An 18757-nucleotide genomic window follows, 5' to 3' on the forward strand; every position below is an offset into this window, starting at 1 on the left:
ATGTCCTGAAGTGTCATGTGTATCTTTTCAACAACACCAGGTGCAGTAGTTGTCAAATTTGCAAACTAGCAGGCCAACACCATGTATGACAGAGCAGCACGAGATTTTGGTTTTATTGCTGGGTCTACTTCTGCTAATGTTGGCCCAGGCAGTTATGACCCTGACCTGCCAAGCAAAGCACGTCTTAAGTCAGGTAGACTCCTGTTAAATTTGTAGCATAGTAGCCAGATTATGGCAATGTTAATTGGAGAAACTGTCATAAATAAAAAAATTAAGTGTGAATTTTTAATCTAGTTATTTTAAAATGACAAATTATTTTCGAGCACTTTTAATATATATTTCTTGTGTACATAGTTTTCATGCATGAACATTACTTGTGTGTATGTGATTGGGTAGATAGGCGGTTTGTCGATAAAGATAAAGAGAGAGAATGTATGCATATTAATTTTTCAAGAAAAATCAGGAGAGTGTCAACATTGTAATTATTTTCTTTATCTCTTTAAGTGATGAACTAGTAAACTGTAAAATGTATTTGCAGATGGTTATGCTCCATTTCTATCTATGACAAGCCGTGACTCATTTCTAAACATTGGTGATAATGTGGTGGCAGCACCTGGACCTGGCCATTATGACCCAAACATACCACAGAAAAATATCAAGGTATTGGAAAGAAATACAATATTTTTATGCCTGTTTGTTTATTTAATAAATGTATAAATAGATACTGCATGTAAATGCAAGCATCTAGATATTCATTAAGTTTACTTTCTATTGAAGAACACCTTAAGACTTCTTTTTAACAGTGGTAGGTTATCTGTTTATGGGTTTCAAATGGCTACAACATTTACTTCTATAAAGCGTAAAGACAGGGTTTGTGTTTACATAATTGGTTACACATGCCTAAGAAAAAACTAAACAGCTTTTTAAAAATCCACATTACATTACAGAAAATAGTTGTTATCACATATTTGTTGCCGACAAAATTATCAAAATTACATACAGTTTTCATTTAAAATAAGAATAACAAAATTTACTTTATGAAAAGAATCCTAAAAAAACAGACATCCCCTCAAAAATATTAGAAAAATTTCTCACTCAAAGCAAATACTTTCATTTCATAGTTTTGGTTATCATTGTACAGTATTTAATACAGTTGCATTGTAATATTTGTATAAAGATATATAAGTGAATAAAAGGGGAGATTTAAAGTTTCTTGACATTTAAAAATTGCTTTATCCAGATTTCTGCAAAATTGCCCATTTAGAAAAAGTAGATCTTTTTCCGTTAAAATATCTGTATGTTTATCTGTTTTTATTTGGCACTAATAAATAACATAATTTAAATAAATATTATCCCCATAGAGATATCAGACAAAATAAAATTGTAAACTTGAACCTAGCAACTATTTACTTTTAAAATATTGATTTATTTATTCAAAATTAGGGTGGACATACACTTTCAACAAAGGAGAAGAGATTCAAGAATCTTTCAACTGATACTCCTGGCCCAGGAACTTACAACTGTGACAAAATCCAGGACTTTCCTCATAAGGTTACAACTGCTCCAGATTTTGGAACAGGAAAGGTATTGTGTAGTAAGTTTCATTAAATACAAAGAGCACATGAAAATATTTTTGATTTGAACAATACACATAGAAGAGAAAGAGCAAGAAATCTGAAACAAATTTAAAAGTAAAAAGTAGTTATAATGACTTTACTTTTTTATAGAGAGGTTCAGTATAACCTACTATAAAATGGTCACAGACCCCATATACCATTTGGGTAGAGTAGCTTTCAAAAGCATATGTCAAACATGCTTATTGATTGTGTTCACCTAAGTTCTTTCATGCCATATCACAAGTACATTAAAAATCAGGGCAAGCACCATTGAAAACAAGCACTATATTTTGAATATATTCACAATAAATTATTTCAAAGTATTAATAATTTAAATAATTTTTATAAAACCAAATGTAGTGAATGTTGATGGACTCTATTTTAGAACTATCAGTAGTATTTCTTTCTCTTTCTTTTTTTTTTCTCTCTAACACACACACACTCATTTAAAATCTGTTGCAAACTTTGAAAAAAAATATTTCTGTTGAAGTGACTTACTATTTTGGAACTTTTTACTAGCGAAATAAATTCTAAAAAACAGTAGAAAACAAAACTCATAATGATTCTTTTCACATCATTAATTAACAAAAAATATTTCAGAAAACGGAAAATGTAGCGTTAGTTGCAAAGTAAAGAAAATAATAAGCAATTTACCCCGGGGTTATGAATCGAGCGCGAGTTTGTGCCTGACGATGGTCGGAGGTTGTCTCCCTTAGTCCGATTTGCCTCATTCTTCAGTCGCGCTTTCTATGGAGCTAACGCACATCTGGAGTTCTCGTTTTAAAAAAAAAAAATGGTCTCGATAATTTCTCGTCTTGCAAAAAAAACTTTATCGTCAAAGTCGAAGGTCGCGACACGCTTGTAGTGTTAAATTCATTTTGAGACACCTTACTTAAAAGAGTTACTGTTTCTCTAAATACTTCCTTCCTTTAATTGTTTCAGTTTTAGCAAAGTAAAGATATCCTTGTGCATGTTTTTTCCAAGAAACGTAATGAAAGTGATAAATTATTTTACACGTCTCTTTTCATCAGTGAGATCTTTTAAAGTCATGTTTAGCCCTTCCTCCTCCTTACTTCCTTCATCCCTATCCACCTCTCTCTTTATCTTTCCCTATCTCTGTTTCTGAAGCTTTTTCATTTTTGTCAATAAAAAAAACCAGCATGCACACATAATTCAGCCAGCAATATGCATCATTAGAAGAAAACTAGATTATATATGTACATTTTTTGGGGGGCGGAAAAAATGCTAATGGAAGGGATTTTTACTTATTTCCTTTCACGTGTGCTTAAAAATCCATCAGTTAGTGAACTTTATGCATCTCCCATTTTATCTTGGTAAGTTTTCTGTAAGTTGCACATTAATACCAAATAGAGCATCAGGAACCTTTAGCTTTAACCGGAACAGAAAAAGCTCATTAATCCTTCTATAGAATATGTGTAAAAATCCTAACTGCAGATGTAACTAAAGAAAACAGTTTTTCATAACCAGTTTAAGTATGCTAGCCCATATTTTTCTGCTCTATTTTTTTTAGCCATCCTCTCTCATATATGTTTTATTTATGGTGGGTGTATAAAATAGTCATTAATGGCTACAAAAATTGTTTCTTCATAAATCTGTTTACAAGTTTTGGGGTTTTTTTTCCTTAATAGCTTGTAAGCAGCAGAGTCAAGTTTCATAGAAAAGCAGACGCACCATCAATTCCTTCAAGAGGTCTGGCATATGGATATGAAGAATGTGAAGATGGAACCTTGCGGAAGCAGGAGGCACCAAGCAGGGATACCACCATTGGTCCTGCATTCTACAACCCACACAGTGTATGTATACTTTTAATTGAAAACAGTAAGTGTTGTATTTGCGTATTGGCTGTTTGGATACTAAACATGATTATGTTGCATGAAATATATCACTGACTAACCTCCAGACAGATGTCCAACTTCTATACATGATGAACGTCTCCCTAGATGAAAAAGATTTTTGCATATTTTAAGCAATTTAAGTATGATCTGTAGTTTATACTTCATATGAACATTTTTTTCAAAATTATCCTCTAAGTCATTTGATCTGTTTTCCTTAGACTTCATTTATCCTTATCAAAATATGACATATAGTCAGTTATAACAGTTAACATTTTTAATCTATTTTATTGTCAATATTAATCTTTATCAAAAAATAAGAAGTAACAATAGTTTATAAAGGTTTAGTTTGGGAGGTTGAACTGTTAAAGTCACCGGAAAACACGAGTCCTCACTACACAAATGACAATATTGGCATGTGCACCAGGAAAGGATATACACTCCAAAACTGGAAATGCATTCTACAGTGATTGAGCCTCTGAGGTCAAGCAAGCGACCCCAAAGTGAAGACAGCCAAATGTGCGACCGACCAGAGCTTTCCCCTAGTTTGAAAATGCAGCTCGTCAAGTCTGGCACCCGAGAACATGCATCTTCGTCAACGTCACTAGACCCATACCCCGCTCAGTTTTACATTAGGGGACCGCCCCAGCTCTGCGGCCCTGGGAGAACTTGTCGCTTACTTTGGCCTCGGTTGTCTGCTCTTTCCGCCCACCTCATTGCTACCAGGAAATCTGTAAAGCAAGGGCGCTGTCCAGGTCTGCGGCCTAACCATCTGGAATTTGATGAGTTTAGACCTAGTCTTCCAGCTGCCGTAGTGGCGCGCTTTCTACAATGCTGCTTGTCTAACTTGATTTTTTTCCACCACTCAAACAGCGGCAGGCGTAGTCTTTAGGCTGTCTTTTCTGGGGATGGTGGGAAGATAGTAAACCACACCTGCTGACATGTTTTGTAGGAGCTGTGGGCATACGGAGCTTACGTCAAACTGTGTCCTGAAAAGATATTACAGAATCAATGAATCAATTGTTCAGACAGTCAGTCCATATATTCAATCAATCAATCAGTACAAAGTCTAGAAACATTAAAGTTTGCTTTTGTGCTGGAACGAAGAAAATGCTATGCGACCGACACACCAACGAAAAACAAAAAAAAAAAAAATTCGATGATAAAGCGATAGGGAGAAACATTTGATATGGGCACTTACATAAAAAGCGGTAGTGGAACAAATTTTGTGTGTGTGTCTTCCAAGCGTCTCTCTGAAAGAATGCCGCTGACACCATATGTCAGAGATGCTAGAGCTTGATGCTAGCTTGTAAACCTTTCTTCTACAGTTTTCATATCTTATGAAAATAAGTTTGCAGATGGAATATTTCTTCATACAGAAAAATTGTTCAACAACACGCTCCAGTTTTATTACCGGCCAAAATCGTTTTATCTTGGACAGGGCAGCTCAGCGGAAATTAATATTGTAACGTAACCTCTATACGTTTCTTTCGTTCGCTTGATTTCTAATCAAACAGCATCTGATCTTTTGTCATAAATAATTGAGTGAAAGAAGATATCAACATTTCGAGGGGGAGTAAGGGTGGCGTTGGACGCTGACAGCTCTCGCCAGAGACATGTTGCAGCACCACAAGACCACGGCATCTTTGTCATCCTCGAGGCAGATGTGCTGTTCCTCTGGCATGGACGTGCCATGTGTTATTGTTTGGCGGTTGTGACAATCTCCCGATGAAGTGCCGAGATGTTAGTTAACCAGTTTAAGTCACCAGCAGCACCCCTGCAAAAAGCTTGTGGTCGGCGCAAAAACATGGAGGCGAGAGCCGTGCGGTCAGCGCCAGCAAGGACTGAGCTTGATCAATCCGGTTTTAAGCCATAAAAGACTCGTGCGGCCAGAGACAAGAAAACAATGGGAAGAAAAAAAGATGAAATTAAGGCTTGCTGGCACTTTCGTGTGATTGAAACAAGAGGAATTTCAGCCGTTTGAACGAGGCAACCAATCAATCAAAAAAGAAGAAAAAATAACGGGATACTGTTTTTCTCTCGCCCATCACAAGAGAGAATAATGGTGGGAAGGATGAAGATTAGGGATTGCTCAAAAGACAGAGCAGATTACTTCATGTATTAGTGACGTAGCTAAACAAAAAGAGGGAGGGCTTGGGGGAGATGTTTTCTCACATTGCGTGAAACAAAACCATGGCAGCGCGAGCACTGGTCGTGTCCAGCGGTGAAGAGCGAGCTATTTAAAACTGGCAGAAGCCATGTAAAAATGTCTCCCACCAGTCCACCTCTAAAAGACTGTGTCATTATTTTTATAAAGCCTTGTTAATGTGCTTTTCTAAGAATGCCGTAGTTATTACAAGCTTTTAGCTCGATGGTGTACCCGCTAACCTCGGGATTAGACGACTTTTTTATGTTAACAACGCGCTGGCGAGGAGACACGAGCTGACGGTGGGAGGTTTTTGTAGCAGACTTTCTTCTCTAGAGGACTGAAGCAGCCAACGAGAAGCAGATAAAAGAGAATGCAGTATTTTGAGATTTCAGACGAAAAAAGACAAAGAAAATAAATTTGAGGTGATAGCTAAGGTATGGATTGAAACTTGAAGACTCTCTCTCTCTCACGCTGTAATATATGTAAGGCTGGGGTTTGTTGGACACACCCAGGACACACACCATCATAACAAGTGGTGGTTGCCATGACTAACATGTCCTGGCGTCGCACACACGATGACTTTGTGTAGACAGGTCTGTACAGAAGGCAGCTGTGTTTCGGGCATCATTACACAAGCTTAAGACTGAGTCGTATGGATCGACAACTTTGACTGATATCCTCCCCACACGCACGCTCTCACCCACCCCCGAGCCTGCTAGTAATGATCAGTGGTCGCTGATCCCCAGTGTTGACCGCCATTGTCAGGACAAGTCATCTTACCACGCACTTTTCTGTCTTACCAAAAGGTTTCCACCATGTCGGGCCTGCCATCGATGTAACCAGAGGCAACTTCTTTTTATTTTTTTTTTCCCCTCCTCCACGGTCTGTTAACGTTTCACGACTATCATAATCGCGTTCAAAGAGTGAATTTAGTGGGTTCGGGCTTTTATGGGCACACGGAAGCTCCCGCAGAGAGAGCAATTGAATGCAGAAGAAAATAGCCGTGGTGGGCAGCAGGGTCCCCGCGTCTCGTCTGCAGCTAGCTGAACGACATCGTGTTTTGTGGGACGATAAACCCCCGGCCAATATCCCTCATGCGAGGAGCGTCGGGTATTATATTGGGAATGAATGGAGAGAATGGCCATAGGCTGGGAATAGGCGATAACAAGTACTTCAGACGGTTTGTGTACAACATTTGTAAGTGGAATTGCCAATTAGTTAGAAACGCAGAACGGCGAGGAAAAGGGATCTGTTTCTATATTTAGATTGAATGAAGTTTTTGTTCTTTTGGCGGCGTGGAACATGTTCCTGGTCACCGCCACTATTGCACACGTGCGCACACATCATTAAGATGCACTTGCAGAGAGTCATGCAAATTAAATTGCCACTGTTGCCATAAATTGGAATCTTGGTCGAGCCGGTGGCGCCGCTGGGTTTATTGTTTTGGTGATAAACTTTGGGACTGAGGTTACAGTAAGTTTCTTTCTCCTGTGTAACTAAATACACATAAATATAACTTTCAGCGAAATATGCGCAAGAAGAAAGATTATAACGGTATCTGTCAAGTTTGTTGCAGGCTTAGGCAAATAGTGGAGATTTTAAGTTTATCTTCATAAAAAGGTCATAAAGTCAGCACAAGCTTACAGTTCTCACTCTTCCCTTTGTCTTTGATTGCCTTTATCGTTCACGTTGTGGCAACCGGCCTTTTTCTGTTTATCTCATCTTTGTGTTTTTCCTTTTCCTACTCTCTCTGTCTCTTCTCTTTTTCTCTGGCTGTCCCCTTTTTTGTTTTTTTTTTTCCTCTGCTCTTTCTTCCTCTTTCTCCATTTTTCTTGCCCTCCCTCCCATTGTCTTTTTTTGTGACTTTTTCATTGTCGCGCTTGTTCAGTTTAGACGACAATGGCAATCTCCAGGCACGCTTGTATCTAAAACTGTGTACATTATGCGGCACTCTATCTAGATGGGTGTTTGAAATCACTTGCGTCTTCTTTAATTCCTTATCCTTTAAATCCCGACCGGGTGCTCCCCGGACATTTGCATGCCTTTCACTCGCTGGTTGATGAGTTGCGTGCTCGACGTTTATGCCAGAACTTGCGCAGAACAGCTTGCTTCAAGCATCAGGTGCAGATAAAGAGACCGAGCCTACAATGTACAAGGAGTTACCTTTTGGCAGCCTGTGTCACAGAAGGTTCAAGACCAAGTTGGCCTGACGATTTATTGCACAGACTCGCATGGAGCACGGTCTTGAGAGAGAGAGGGATGGACGCAATGTAAATTATCAGCCGCGGAGTGCGCTTGTTGAAACTCTCAGATGACTGTGCATGTTGGAGTCAGATGTGCAACAGTCTTCCTCAGCATGCAACACACCAAGGTGTCCATAATATCGGCAGTGTGCTGATGTGCTGCGCCTGATGAAGGGTGTAGAGAGAGGAATGTCCTTTAGATGAACGTCAGTATCAGCGAAAACGTCTTAATGTTAGTGTGTGTGTGTGCGCGCACGCACCAATCTTTTAATTTACAAATTCAACATATTTCCCAAAAAAGATGCTCATCATAGTCCTTTCAGATGTTGTAATGAAGGTGTGCCGACAGCAATATTCACATCTGTTTCTCATCATATTTATGCGCGCCGAGTCATAAAGTCAAACGCTTAAAAATCACACTTTCGGTGAAGATAAAAAATGTCGGTTGATCTTCTGTGTTTTGCTTTATGGTATTATTCATGTGTCGGTGCTAATTATATTCTCACAGACGGCAACAGGCGGAATCCTTTACGTAACGCACTGTGTGTGCGTGTGTGTGTGTGGCTAGCTGTTAAACTTAGAGACTGAGAAGTGGTCAGTAATTATATTTTCCTTGGATGTTGGAAATGAGCGTAGGTCTGAAAAGGTTATAAAAGGCGTGACTCCCCAAGCCTGTGAGGCTGAGCGTGGGAATAGCGGGGCCTGGCGAGCCCCTAGCACATGTAGGCCCCTCCGCCTACAGTGCGGCCGCCAGCTCCTCACCCTGCAGGTGACCAAGGATGAACCCCATACATCACGTGACGTGGCTGGTGGACACAGCTCAGCCGTAGCAGACCAAGTGTAAGATTGCAGGTAGCGAGGTACAAGACCCACACATACTTGTAGCTGCTGTAGCAGGTGTGTCCGTGTCCTTTATCAACTTTAAGAAAACTCAAGAACGCTGTGACTTAAAAAGCCCGAAACTGGAACTAAATTCGAGGCTACATCGTCATTAATTCGTTTTAAAAAATTTCAGTTTGTAGTTTTGAAGTGTTCTTCCTTCCTCTTAGTCTTAGTTCCTTTACTGTTGTCGTATCTAATTTTTGTATATCCTTTTCTGTGTTTCTCCGTCACAGCCTGTCTTTATGTCTGTTTGATCTGTACAGAGGTGTACCCACACCTATATGTGCTTCTTATATATGTGTGTGTTAGATAGACTCATTCAACTCAGTGTAATCTGGTCGTTTGAAGTAAATAATGTTCATTTACAGATAATTTGTTCCTTCCCAGTTGCCAATCATCCTATGAAAAAATCTGATTAAGTAGTGGAGAAGACGTGAGGTAGCAGCAAATGTCGGTCCACCGTTTGTTGTAGGGGGAGGCTGTGAGTGTACTGGATGCTCTTGACTAGAGAGAGAGGGTACAGCTATCTTGCCTTTGTTACAGCTTTGTAAAGAAAGAGAAGATGTTAGAGGTTAACTAACGCAAAGCCAGTTCCCGTCTTATTATTTTTTTTTTAAAGAAAAAACTTTTCCAGACTTTGTCAAACTTTCGTCCATATTTGGCCGGTTAACCTCTTAGCGCGATGGGCCACAAATCGTGGCTTTGCTCATATGACTCAAGAATAGTAACTGTGAATTTTCTTGAATTATTGCTGTCACCAGAGTGAAAGCTAGTGGATACTAGCATCAGACCGCGGAAGAAGATTTGTTGTGGCTGTTGCCTCAGAAGCACGGTTACCATTAGTGGTTGAACGTTCATTGGGTGTAGGGTGTTTTAGCGGCGCAAATTGTGAAGGATCTGAAGACACCACATAAAACAACTTTGGACTCACTCACATTGTATCACTGTCTTCCACAATGTTTGTGTCATCGCTGTACCTAACTTCCTGTATTGCTTTTCTTCTCCCCCTAATGTTCTCAAAAACCTTTCTCCTGTACAGACGGATCCGAAGCCAACACGGCAGTACAAAGGCGTGCACTTTGGCAAAATGACCTCCCAGCGGACGGACTTTGGTGGTAAAGGTGGCCCTGGGCCTGGAGACTACGACCCTTACAAGGAGGTGCTCAACAAGGCCGAGAACGCCAACGTGCACGACGAAGAAGTCGCCGCTGTTCGCACGAGTCCAGGGTTCCTCGCTATCACGAAGCCATCGCCAAGGAAATAGAGAAAAGGGTGAGTGGCGGATCTATTGTACATAGTACATAGTAATATACCCGAGGTTAACCATACTGTGTTTATACTACTTCCCTTTTACTCAACTGTGTACTTCAGTCTAGTTCTGATTGTGAGGTAACAAAAATGTGAGTGTTGCACATGACAAATATTTACCTCCCTTAGTGCTGGGCGCGAGCCTGCACTGAATAAAGAAAAAGAGTATCTGAGTCTGGTGCCCTAGATATGAACCGACAGTAAGTCGTTTCCTCAGGGCGAAATGAGAAACACAAGGAAAATTCTTATTTTCGTAGTAACAATGCAATTCCCAGGCACCGTGGACACTACATCATGTTTCTTTACTCCAGGGCATCTTTGCAACCGCATTTTAACTCCCGCTTTAGGGGCTAAACAACGGCTACGGGGTCTGGACACTGTTTTATAACTTCGAAAACAAGACGCTTGTCCTTTAGTTCCCCCATTACCCAGGGCAACGACTTAACCTCGCTTTATAGCTACGGCCCCAGATGGTAACCACACTGTGTTTATACTACTCCCCATCTGAGGGTACCCACACTGTACTCGTACCATTCAAAACTCTTGTCTTTATTTTTCTGTATTTTGTCCCCGTTTCTCTCTGGCTCTTTCTTTTTCTCTTTCTGAGCTTTTCATACACTTTTGCTGTTACAACACAAGCGGTCTGCCTTAGATTGTGCAGGCTTGTGAGAAATGGTGCGTGAACGCCTGTTTACAGTTCTGAGGGAAATGGCATCAAAACATTGAGATGAAAGTAGGTGTTCGAGAGGGCAGAACTATTAATTGTCGTATCTTACCCCTTTAGGATGAACTCATTTCATTATCACAGTGCGTCCGTCCTGTTTATCACAGATACAAACCCCATTACTGGATATTAAACTGAGGGAGGAAAGGCTATTAATTTCCAAGAGGACTTGTAAGGACCTTATGCACCAAATGATAAGAAGATGCTATGAGAACACTTTCTGCCCTGCGATGCTTTCATAGACGAGTTTCAACACTTCGTCGTTTCGCCAAATGGGCTTAAACTTGAGCGCAAGAGTTTCTTTATCCTTCTACGTTTCCATTACATAGAAGAAATAATAAAGAAAGTGCTCATAATGTTCACAATGAACTGACCTTGTGTAGGTACTACGTGTATGTGTGAATTTATATACTAGCAGTAATGAGTAAAAAACGAGTCCCTGAACCTAATGACCAGTGAAAATCGGTTCAAAGTGATTCATCGGGTCTAGGGCATCTGCGGGGTTAACAAGGATAGTTTCCATCCACAGCCTCGAGATGGTTTCGAACCGCTGCATTCATTTTTCACCATTAGGCTAGGGTGCCTGCCCCCAGCACGAGCGGGAAGGTGTCTTATGGTGTGTTTCTGAGCAAAACATGTGAACGATGTTGCTCGTGATATCAGCAAGGTCGGTGCCATCACCAGACTCCATCATTTCTCATTCTTTCTGTATTCCTCTCCCATTCCCAATCTGCATTCCTTATGCGTGTGCTTTTGCGTGTACGAGTGCAGCAGTGACATTAAAAGCAAGAAATACAAGTCTTTGACAGGATGCGATCAGTCTTGCAAACTTTGATGATAAACACACAAAAAATGTCTCGAAAGATTTTCCACCGGCAGCAGAAATTAATGTTTGCATTGCGGAAACTCCCAAAGTTTTGAAAGAGAAAATTGACAGGGAGGGTTATAAATAATCCGATAAATTTCATCTTACTCGAAACCCTGTGATGAAATGCATCAAGTTTGAATGAGGCTATTAATCTTTCATCTTATCACTGCGAGCTGTTAAAAGCAGAAGAGTTAGGGGATCACACGCAGTTGTCGCTGACTTGATCTTCATGGCGTGACGAACAATGGTGGAGTGACTGACAGTTTTGTTTCCCCGTGTCAGCACTTTGGTGGACATCAATAACACAAATGGAATGGAATGTTCTGGTGTAATAGGATTTACAAGTTGTAGAATAGGGTTCCAGGGCGTGCAAAGGAAAGTCTGACGGGAGTATATGTGCGCGTGCACGTGTGTGAGAGAGAGAGAGAGAAAGAGAGGTCGAGACTAGAGACTAAGTTTGTCAGAACTTGTGTGAAGGAGTGCGAACCAACGAAGCATTTAGTGAGTAAATGGGAGAGAGGGTGTCCGAGGGCGAGGAGGATAAGAAGGATGAAGGATGGAGTGAGACGCACAGAGCATTTTTCAGTTTCTCCCCTCCCCCGAAAATATACATTTCTAGACACAGAAAGAAATGGCTGTCTTTATTTATTTATTCGGCTGTAAGTACAGGCGGGCATTTGTAGCCATGATACAAACAATGATACATTCAAACCTGAAATATGTCACAACATAACAATCATGTATATATGTATGCAGATATACATCACATTCTGAAACTGCAATCGTAACAATTTAACACGACATTCACATCATATTAAAACACACATAAGAGCGTGCTCCTTGTGAATGTGAATATACGCTTTACAAATTTTCGCATTTATTATTATTATCTTCATCCAGTTACTGAAAAAACTGACAATATAATTTGAATAAAATTTCTTAATAATACGTTTACTGCCTGCTTTCGTATTCATTAATTAATAAAATCAATGATTATATCATCATTTTTATCTAAGTAGTACGTGTTAGGAGGATGACTTCGTCAAAAATATTTTTTAACTTTTCAAAGTACTGCACAAATTCCTCGTAAGATGGAGTGTCAATTGTTATCTATTCCTACTTGGAGAAGAGGAGTTTAGACACCTCCAATACGATCTTGGATTCTTTTATTGCATAGTTCGCAAGTTTCTGTATAACAGTCTTTGTATTCTCATACTTCTTCTTATTTACAGTATTATCTATATTTTTGTAGGCTTGCTTAATATTATTGCGAGGTATCTCCATAATCAGCCACACACTGCAATGTATGTAGGCTTGCCTACACCAGCATCCTCATCAGCCGTACGGTTTACAATTAACAAATATATACAGAGCTCAACAAAGCATGTCCACAATTATTGACATCATTGTCACCAGAGCGCCTCACTTACTAATACCGAATGTATGCGTGAAATCAGTGAGGGCAACAGTAAAGTCTGGTGGGGGAGAGGAAGCTGGGCTGAGAGTTAAGAGAGAGAGAACGTGTGTGTTTGCCTGGAAAGCTGAGATGTCAACAGTGATTAACAAGGGACAAGACTGGTGCGACACTAGGACAAGCTGGCCCGGGCCGTCCACCCGCCGTGGGTGCGAGGGAAGCGCGTGCTGATTACGTCGTAATTTTCCGATTAACCGCTGTAAAAACTCCTCACTCATAATTCACAGCATTCCTCAGGGTGGAAGCGGTTTGCCTTCCCCACTCGGCGATTTAAAGCTGTTTGCACCTTGGATTGATCTTTGTTCCGGCATAACTGAGCGCTTCCTGCCCACAACCCTCGGCACACAGCCACAGGCACAGGCCGGCCATGGGGGTCGTCACAAATCTTGTAAGGGTCTGCGGCCAGAGCGAACAGAAATCATCCTCTGTGACAAGAGAGAGTCATTACTTCTCTGCTTGTTAATGACCGCGATAAGGCGATTATCGTCCTTGCGGCCTGTCATACAAGGCAGAGTTATCGTCCCTATCCTGCCCTCATAATGTCTTGTTTAGGCCAGGGAAGGGAGGGGGAGGCTGATGAAAGTGGCCATTAGGTCTGCATGCTGCTCAGCACCAGCGTGACAAACTGCGACTATGTACTCATTTTACAATTCAGATACGATTAAGGGGAAAGGGAAATAGCCATACATGTACACACCCGTAATATTTCAGGTCTGGTAAGTAACATCAGGCCTTTGTATACTTATTTACAAGATCGGCCTGCGTGTATTGTTGTGGTAAAGGATTTCAGTGTTGTCTAATATTACATCTGATTCGCAATATGCCCTCCTGTTATTCTTAATGTGTATAACTTGTCTTCAAGGATATTATGATATCATTGTCTTCCGGATGATGGACTGAGAATAGACTGTCTCCATGATGTACTGTGCGATGTTTGTCTGCAGGGCGGCCCAGGGCCAGGCAAGTATTATATACGAAGTCAGTTCGAGCCTCAGCAGCCTAAGATCAATATGGAGGGATGGAGGTAGAACATCCACCTTTCCTTTCTCAAGCCAAGGTACGAAAAACTTTTATATCATTTATAGATTTATAGTTGTTACCGGATCGGAGCAATATTTTCTTCTGTTTTCTCTTCTTTTTCTTTCTTTTCTTGTATGTCGTCGCTTGTAACAACACTGTTATTGTTGTCGTTTCTTCTCTTTAATCTTCGTTTTCTTTCTTTCTAAGTCGTCGCAGCCTTTGCTATAGTTCTTTTTACTCTTTCGTTGCTGTCGCCATCAACGTTTCATCGTCATCATCAAAGGACCGTTGTTGTGATCGCCTGTCTTTATTGTGTTTGTTGTCACAATGCCTCATGGTGTCCATAAGCAGACAATAAATCGAAAATTAAAACGGTTCTCGCATTTTCTACGGCTTATTCATCAGATAGTCCCTGATCTTGTTCTCTTAAAACACAGAGTCCTGATAGAAAAGATCATCACCGGTCCATGTAGTAATTTTTTCTTCGTTTTTTTTAATGAAATTGTCGTCCTTTTCCCCGGAAATACTTTACTGTCAATGAACATATTTTTTAAACTAATCACTCTGTTTCTCTGTATATCCTGTCCATAGAGATTTGCTCCGATCAAGAACGCAGTCCCCCCACCAGGCACCTACAACGACCCCCGCACAGCCCTGGAAACTGTGAAGCGAATCTCGGGGTTGAAACGAAGTCCCTTTGGTCAGACCTCCGTCCGTTTCCAGCCTACCCATCATAATGTCAAGGACACTCCAGGTAAAGCTCGTCTGCCACCTGCTGGCACTCAACTTCCTCTCGCCATGCGCTGACTGACGTTGTGTCCAGAGTATTTCTTTTTTCTTTCTTTCCTTTTTGGCTTACGTCTTCGGTCCACTTAAACGTTTTTTTAAATGTGTCACAAATGGCAGTAAGCAAAAGCAGTGTCTAAGTCCAAGACCTCATAACAGCCGGCCCGAACTGCTGCCGAGTACTTCCTTTTTTTTTTTTTTAAAAAATTCCGAGCGATAAAAAGATGAAAACACTGCCATTTTGAGATGCTGTTTTCACGTTTTTGTCTGCCACGCCTGTTTTGTGGGCAATACGAAAAACTAATCCAAAGAAGTGACAGGCCAGTGGGTAGATAACATAAAGAGATGAAATGAAAACAAAAACTTATCAAATTCAAGAGAAGCTGACATTTCGCTGTCTAAAAAAGACAGCCGGCTGTCATGGCCATGAACCAGTCTTTCATTAGAAAGTCATGCAGTCGAAAGCAGGAGCCATGGTCTCCTAGGAGTCAACGATCGTGCTCGGACTCCAGTTTTTTTCATCAGCGACTTTAGTCTTGTCTTTAACAAATTCCCTGACTGAAGCCCTTGTGGGCTTTGCTCTGTTGTCCCACGTTTTAACTAAAACAGTGGATTTCTGTCCACGATCACTACAAGGCCCCTATGTTGCCCTGACTAGCTGTCCTGGTTCCTTGGGGCTCTTTGGTGTTGACATGTTCTCATAAACAAACCGCAAGCATGTTTCATCATAAAGGAAGACTAGACAAATACAAAAATACAAAATATTATTATTAATACTTTTCAGGATTTGCCGACGGTAACATGATAACATCGCTTTACTTACACATTTTTACGACATATACTATAAAAAGAGTTTTATTATTCGGTGATTCATGTCTTACAGAGGCGCTAGTGCACAGTCAAATGTGCTATGTGAACAAATTGTCCGTGCTATGAGAGTCAATCATATTCAACAGAAACGGGGAATTATCGTTAAAAGCTACACCTGGGAATTTACTGGGAATTTTGCAGAATCGAACAGAGAGGTCACATTTTCACAGTGAAATTTTAAATCTGAAGATTTATTAAAATCTACCCTTTTAAGAACAAAGCAAAGCAAAACAACAAGTGTTGCTGTGGTGTGACAGGTCCAGGCACTTACAACAGCAGCGGCATTGGGGCGGAAAGCATGAAGAAGGCATACCTGGAGAGTACCCGTAAGGGGGTGTTCGGCACCACCGCCCCCCGCTACACGGGTATGCTTATGAACAGCGTGGAGCAGCCCGGCCCCGCCCACTACCAGGTGAAGGAGAAACCATTCCAGGCCCGCTACACACAGCCCACCGCCAACTTCGCCTCCGTCACCAGCAGGCTGCCCTGACCCCTCACCTGCCGTCAAGGTGAGATCCCATACCTTTTGTTTTCGGGGGCTGTCTCTCGCAAACACACACAAACTCTCCAACAATCGACGTTTTTCTTGTGGTTTTTATTATTTTCTTTTTTCAACATTTACAGAAATTTCGAAAAATTAAGCGTAGTGTCATTCCCAAGATTCAGTTGTTTTTGTTTGTTTGTTTGTTTGTTTTTTTTTTTTTGTTTTTTGTTTGTTTCTTTGTTTTGTTTTGTTTTGTTTTTCTTTTCTTTTTTTTTTTTTTTGGCTGGATTCTCTCACCTGTTCCTAGGAATGTTAATGTATTTGTTCAACAACACACCACCGGATGCCAGATGCTTTATCAGCAAAATATTTCGCAAGGTTAGGCTTTAAAATGGGTAAGGATTTACATTTTTGTTTGGTTCATTATAAGTGTCGGAAGGTTCTACTTCCTTGTGCACAATAACAAGACAACGAAGAGAAAAGAGCTTCAAGCCGTGATTGGGGCGATGAGCAAATGTTCAATTCCATTATCAACGAAAAGATTTCTTATTATCTTCAGGCCATAACACAACTTGGAATACCGAGAAATCCTCTTGATATCTATCAGTGGTGATGTATAGAACGAAGTTAGCAGGATATAAACAGCAAGGCGCTGACCTCAGGGTTTATAAGAGGTCACGAGACACTGATTGGACAGTGACGTAAGCGCTGAGATAACAGCTTGTACACGTGTTGTGGGGGGCAAGACATGTATGTGGACACGTTGTGAAGAGTATTGTCACCATAACAGACCGTGTACACATGAGAGGATAGAGGGTGTGAGGGCGCTGTAGACTCGGGTAGCTCCGATCTTGACAAATTCCCACAACGGAGCGACAGCAGTCTCCAGGAAACATGGCCTGCCTGCGTTTCTGACCTGTCGCACGTCTCCACCTCATGAATGGCAATTAGGATAGCGACGAGATAAACAAGGCCTTTAGAAGGCAATTTTACACTATGTGCCATGAGAAAACTGGTCTAGACACCCCCGGCGGGCCGTCATGTTTGTGGAGTAGGTTTTGCTGCCAGTGGCCAGGTTGTGACAATTTGGTTTCCTTCGCGCACTGGCTCTCGCGGACGACAAACAGGACATAGATTTTGTTCCCCAGCACCCTGACCTCCACCTTCCCACTCTCCTTCCCACCCGGAAGACACCCTGATGGCGGAGCCATCATCACAGCAGCTCGTTACCATAAGAATTTGGTGTCTCTGTAGGGTGTCCCCCAGGCCGTCTGTCTGCCGACATGCCGAGGAGAGGAGCTCGCTGGTGGCGGTCTTGTCTAAGTGACTTTTTCTTTTACTGCTCGGGCAATTTTACACGGCAGACAAATTTACTTCCCAAATAATAGAGACCTGGGAATGTGTTTACTTGGTTCCGATAAAATTGTACGTTGTATCTTACTTTCTTAAAAACTGTCTTTCTATTGCCCCTCACTGTCGCTTGGTATTCTGCATGGAAGTCACGACTTGCGGTGATTATCAGCAGAATCGAACTGGCCACCGTCATTCCGTCAATTGTCTCTAAACTGGAACTTGAATAAAAAAAAGTTCGGAGACATACTTCTACAACGTGCTAGACAGAATGGGGACAGACGGATTGTTCAGAAGTATCAACTAACAGCACTTACACATGGAAACGAGGGTGTGGCACTCAGTGTATGGCATCATGCTCAAAGACCATCATTCACTGCAGTAAAAGAAAAATTAGCCCTGATAGACGTGGGCAATAAAGGCAAAGACAGAATTTAGTGCCGGTCTGACATTTTGTATTCTGCCAGCTTCTTTCCTGATCGTCTTTGGTGCAGTGGAATATACGATAGCTTAAGTACAGCAGTAAAGTATATCATTCCGCTTACAATGTCCGAAGCAAGAGAATGATCGAACGCCAAGAGAGAGAGAAAAAAATAAAAAAACAAGAAAGAACTTGGTACATGGATTATGTCCTGATTCCGGAGGTCAGTGAAATGTATTTCTGAGGAGACGATAGATGGAATCTTTGCTGAAGTTGAGCAAATGTTGTCTTAACATTCATAATTAGTCACGAGACTCTTGCTGCTCCTGGCTAGTGCTCGACACTGAAGGTCGTCATACTCGATGAACTTTGGCAATTCTTCACATGTTTGTCTTGGGTTCAGTGGTTTTGCTGGGACGGAAGAGCGGCTGGGTGCAGCCAGTAAAACATTCAGTACTCTCGTTGCCGTCTCCTGATTTCACATTTTGAGTCCCATTCAGTGACAGCTGCGTGCTTACCAACCCTGGTGCACTCTGTGAACAGACTGTAGTCAGTGCTTGCACCTCACCATGTCCTCACTGAACTGCAAGACCTCCCTCTCTCCACACACCACGCACCGTGTGACCACAAGATGGTGAGGTGGCCTCACAGACCCAACTTTCTTGTCCGAGACCAGCAGACGTTTGCACTTGAACTTTGCAATCCCTTG

At 41.3% G+C, this 18757-nt stretch overlaps 2 protein-coding genes across 2 annotated transcripts in view; both read left to right on the forward strand.

Annotated features, from left to right (window-relative positions):
* Positions 1-18757, forward strand: part of LOC112560926 (netrin receptor UNC5B-like) — a 311035-nt gene that overhangs the window by 38680 nt on the left and 253598 nt on the right. The gene's annotated exons all lie outside the window — the stretch shown is intronic.
* On the forward strand, positions 82-16283 carry LOC112560920 (sperm-tail PG-rich repeat-containing protein 2-like). Its single transcript, XM_025233035.1, has 7 exons — positions 82-193; positions 539-660; positions 1444-1584; positions 3266-3430; positions 9783-9953; positions 14729-14891; positions 16051-16283. The coding sequence occupies exons 1-7, from the start codon at positions 82-84 to the stop codon at positions 16281-16283; spliced, it is 1107 nt and encodes a 368-aa protein (XP_025088820.1).

The sequence above is a fragment of the Pomacea canaliculata genome, linkage group LG1, assembly GCF_003073045.1.
Source record: "Pomacea canaliculata isolate SZHN2017 linkage group LG1, ASM307304v1, whole genome shotgun sequence".
Lineage (NCBI taxonomy): Eukaryota > Metazoa > Mollusca > Gastropoda > Architaenioglossa > Ampullariidae > Pomacea > Pomacea canaliculata.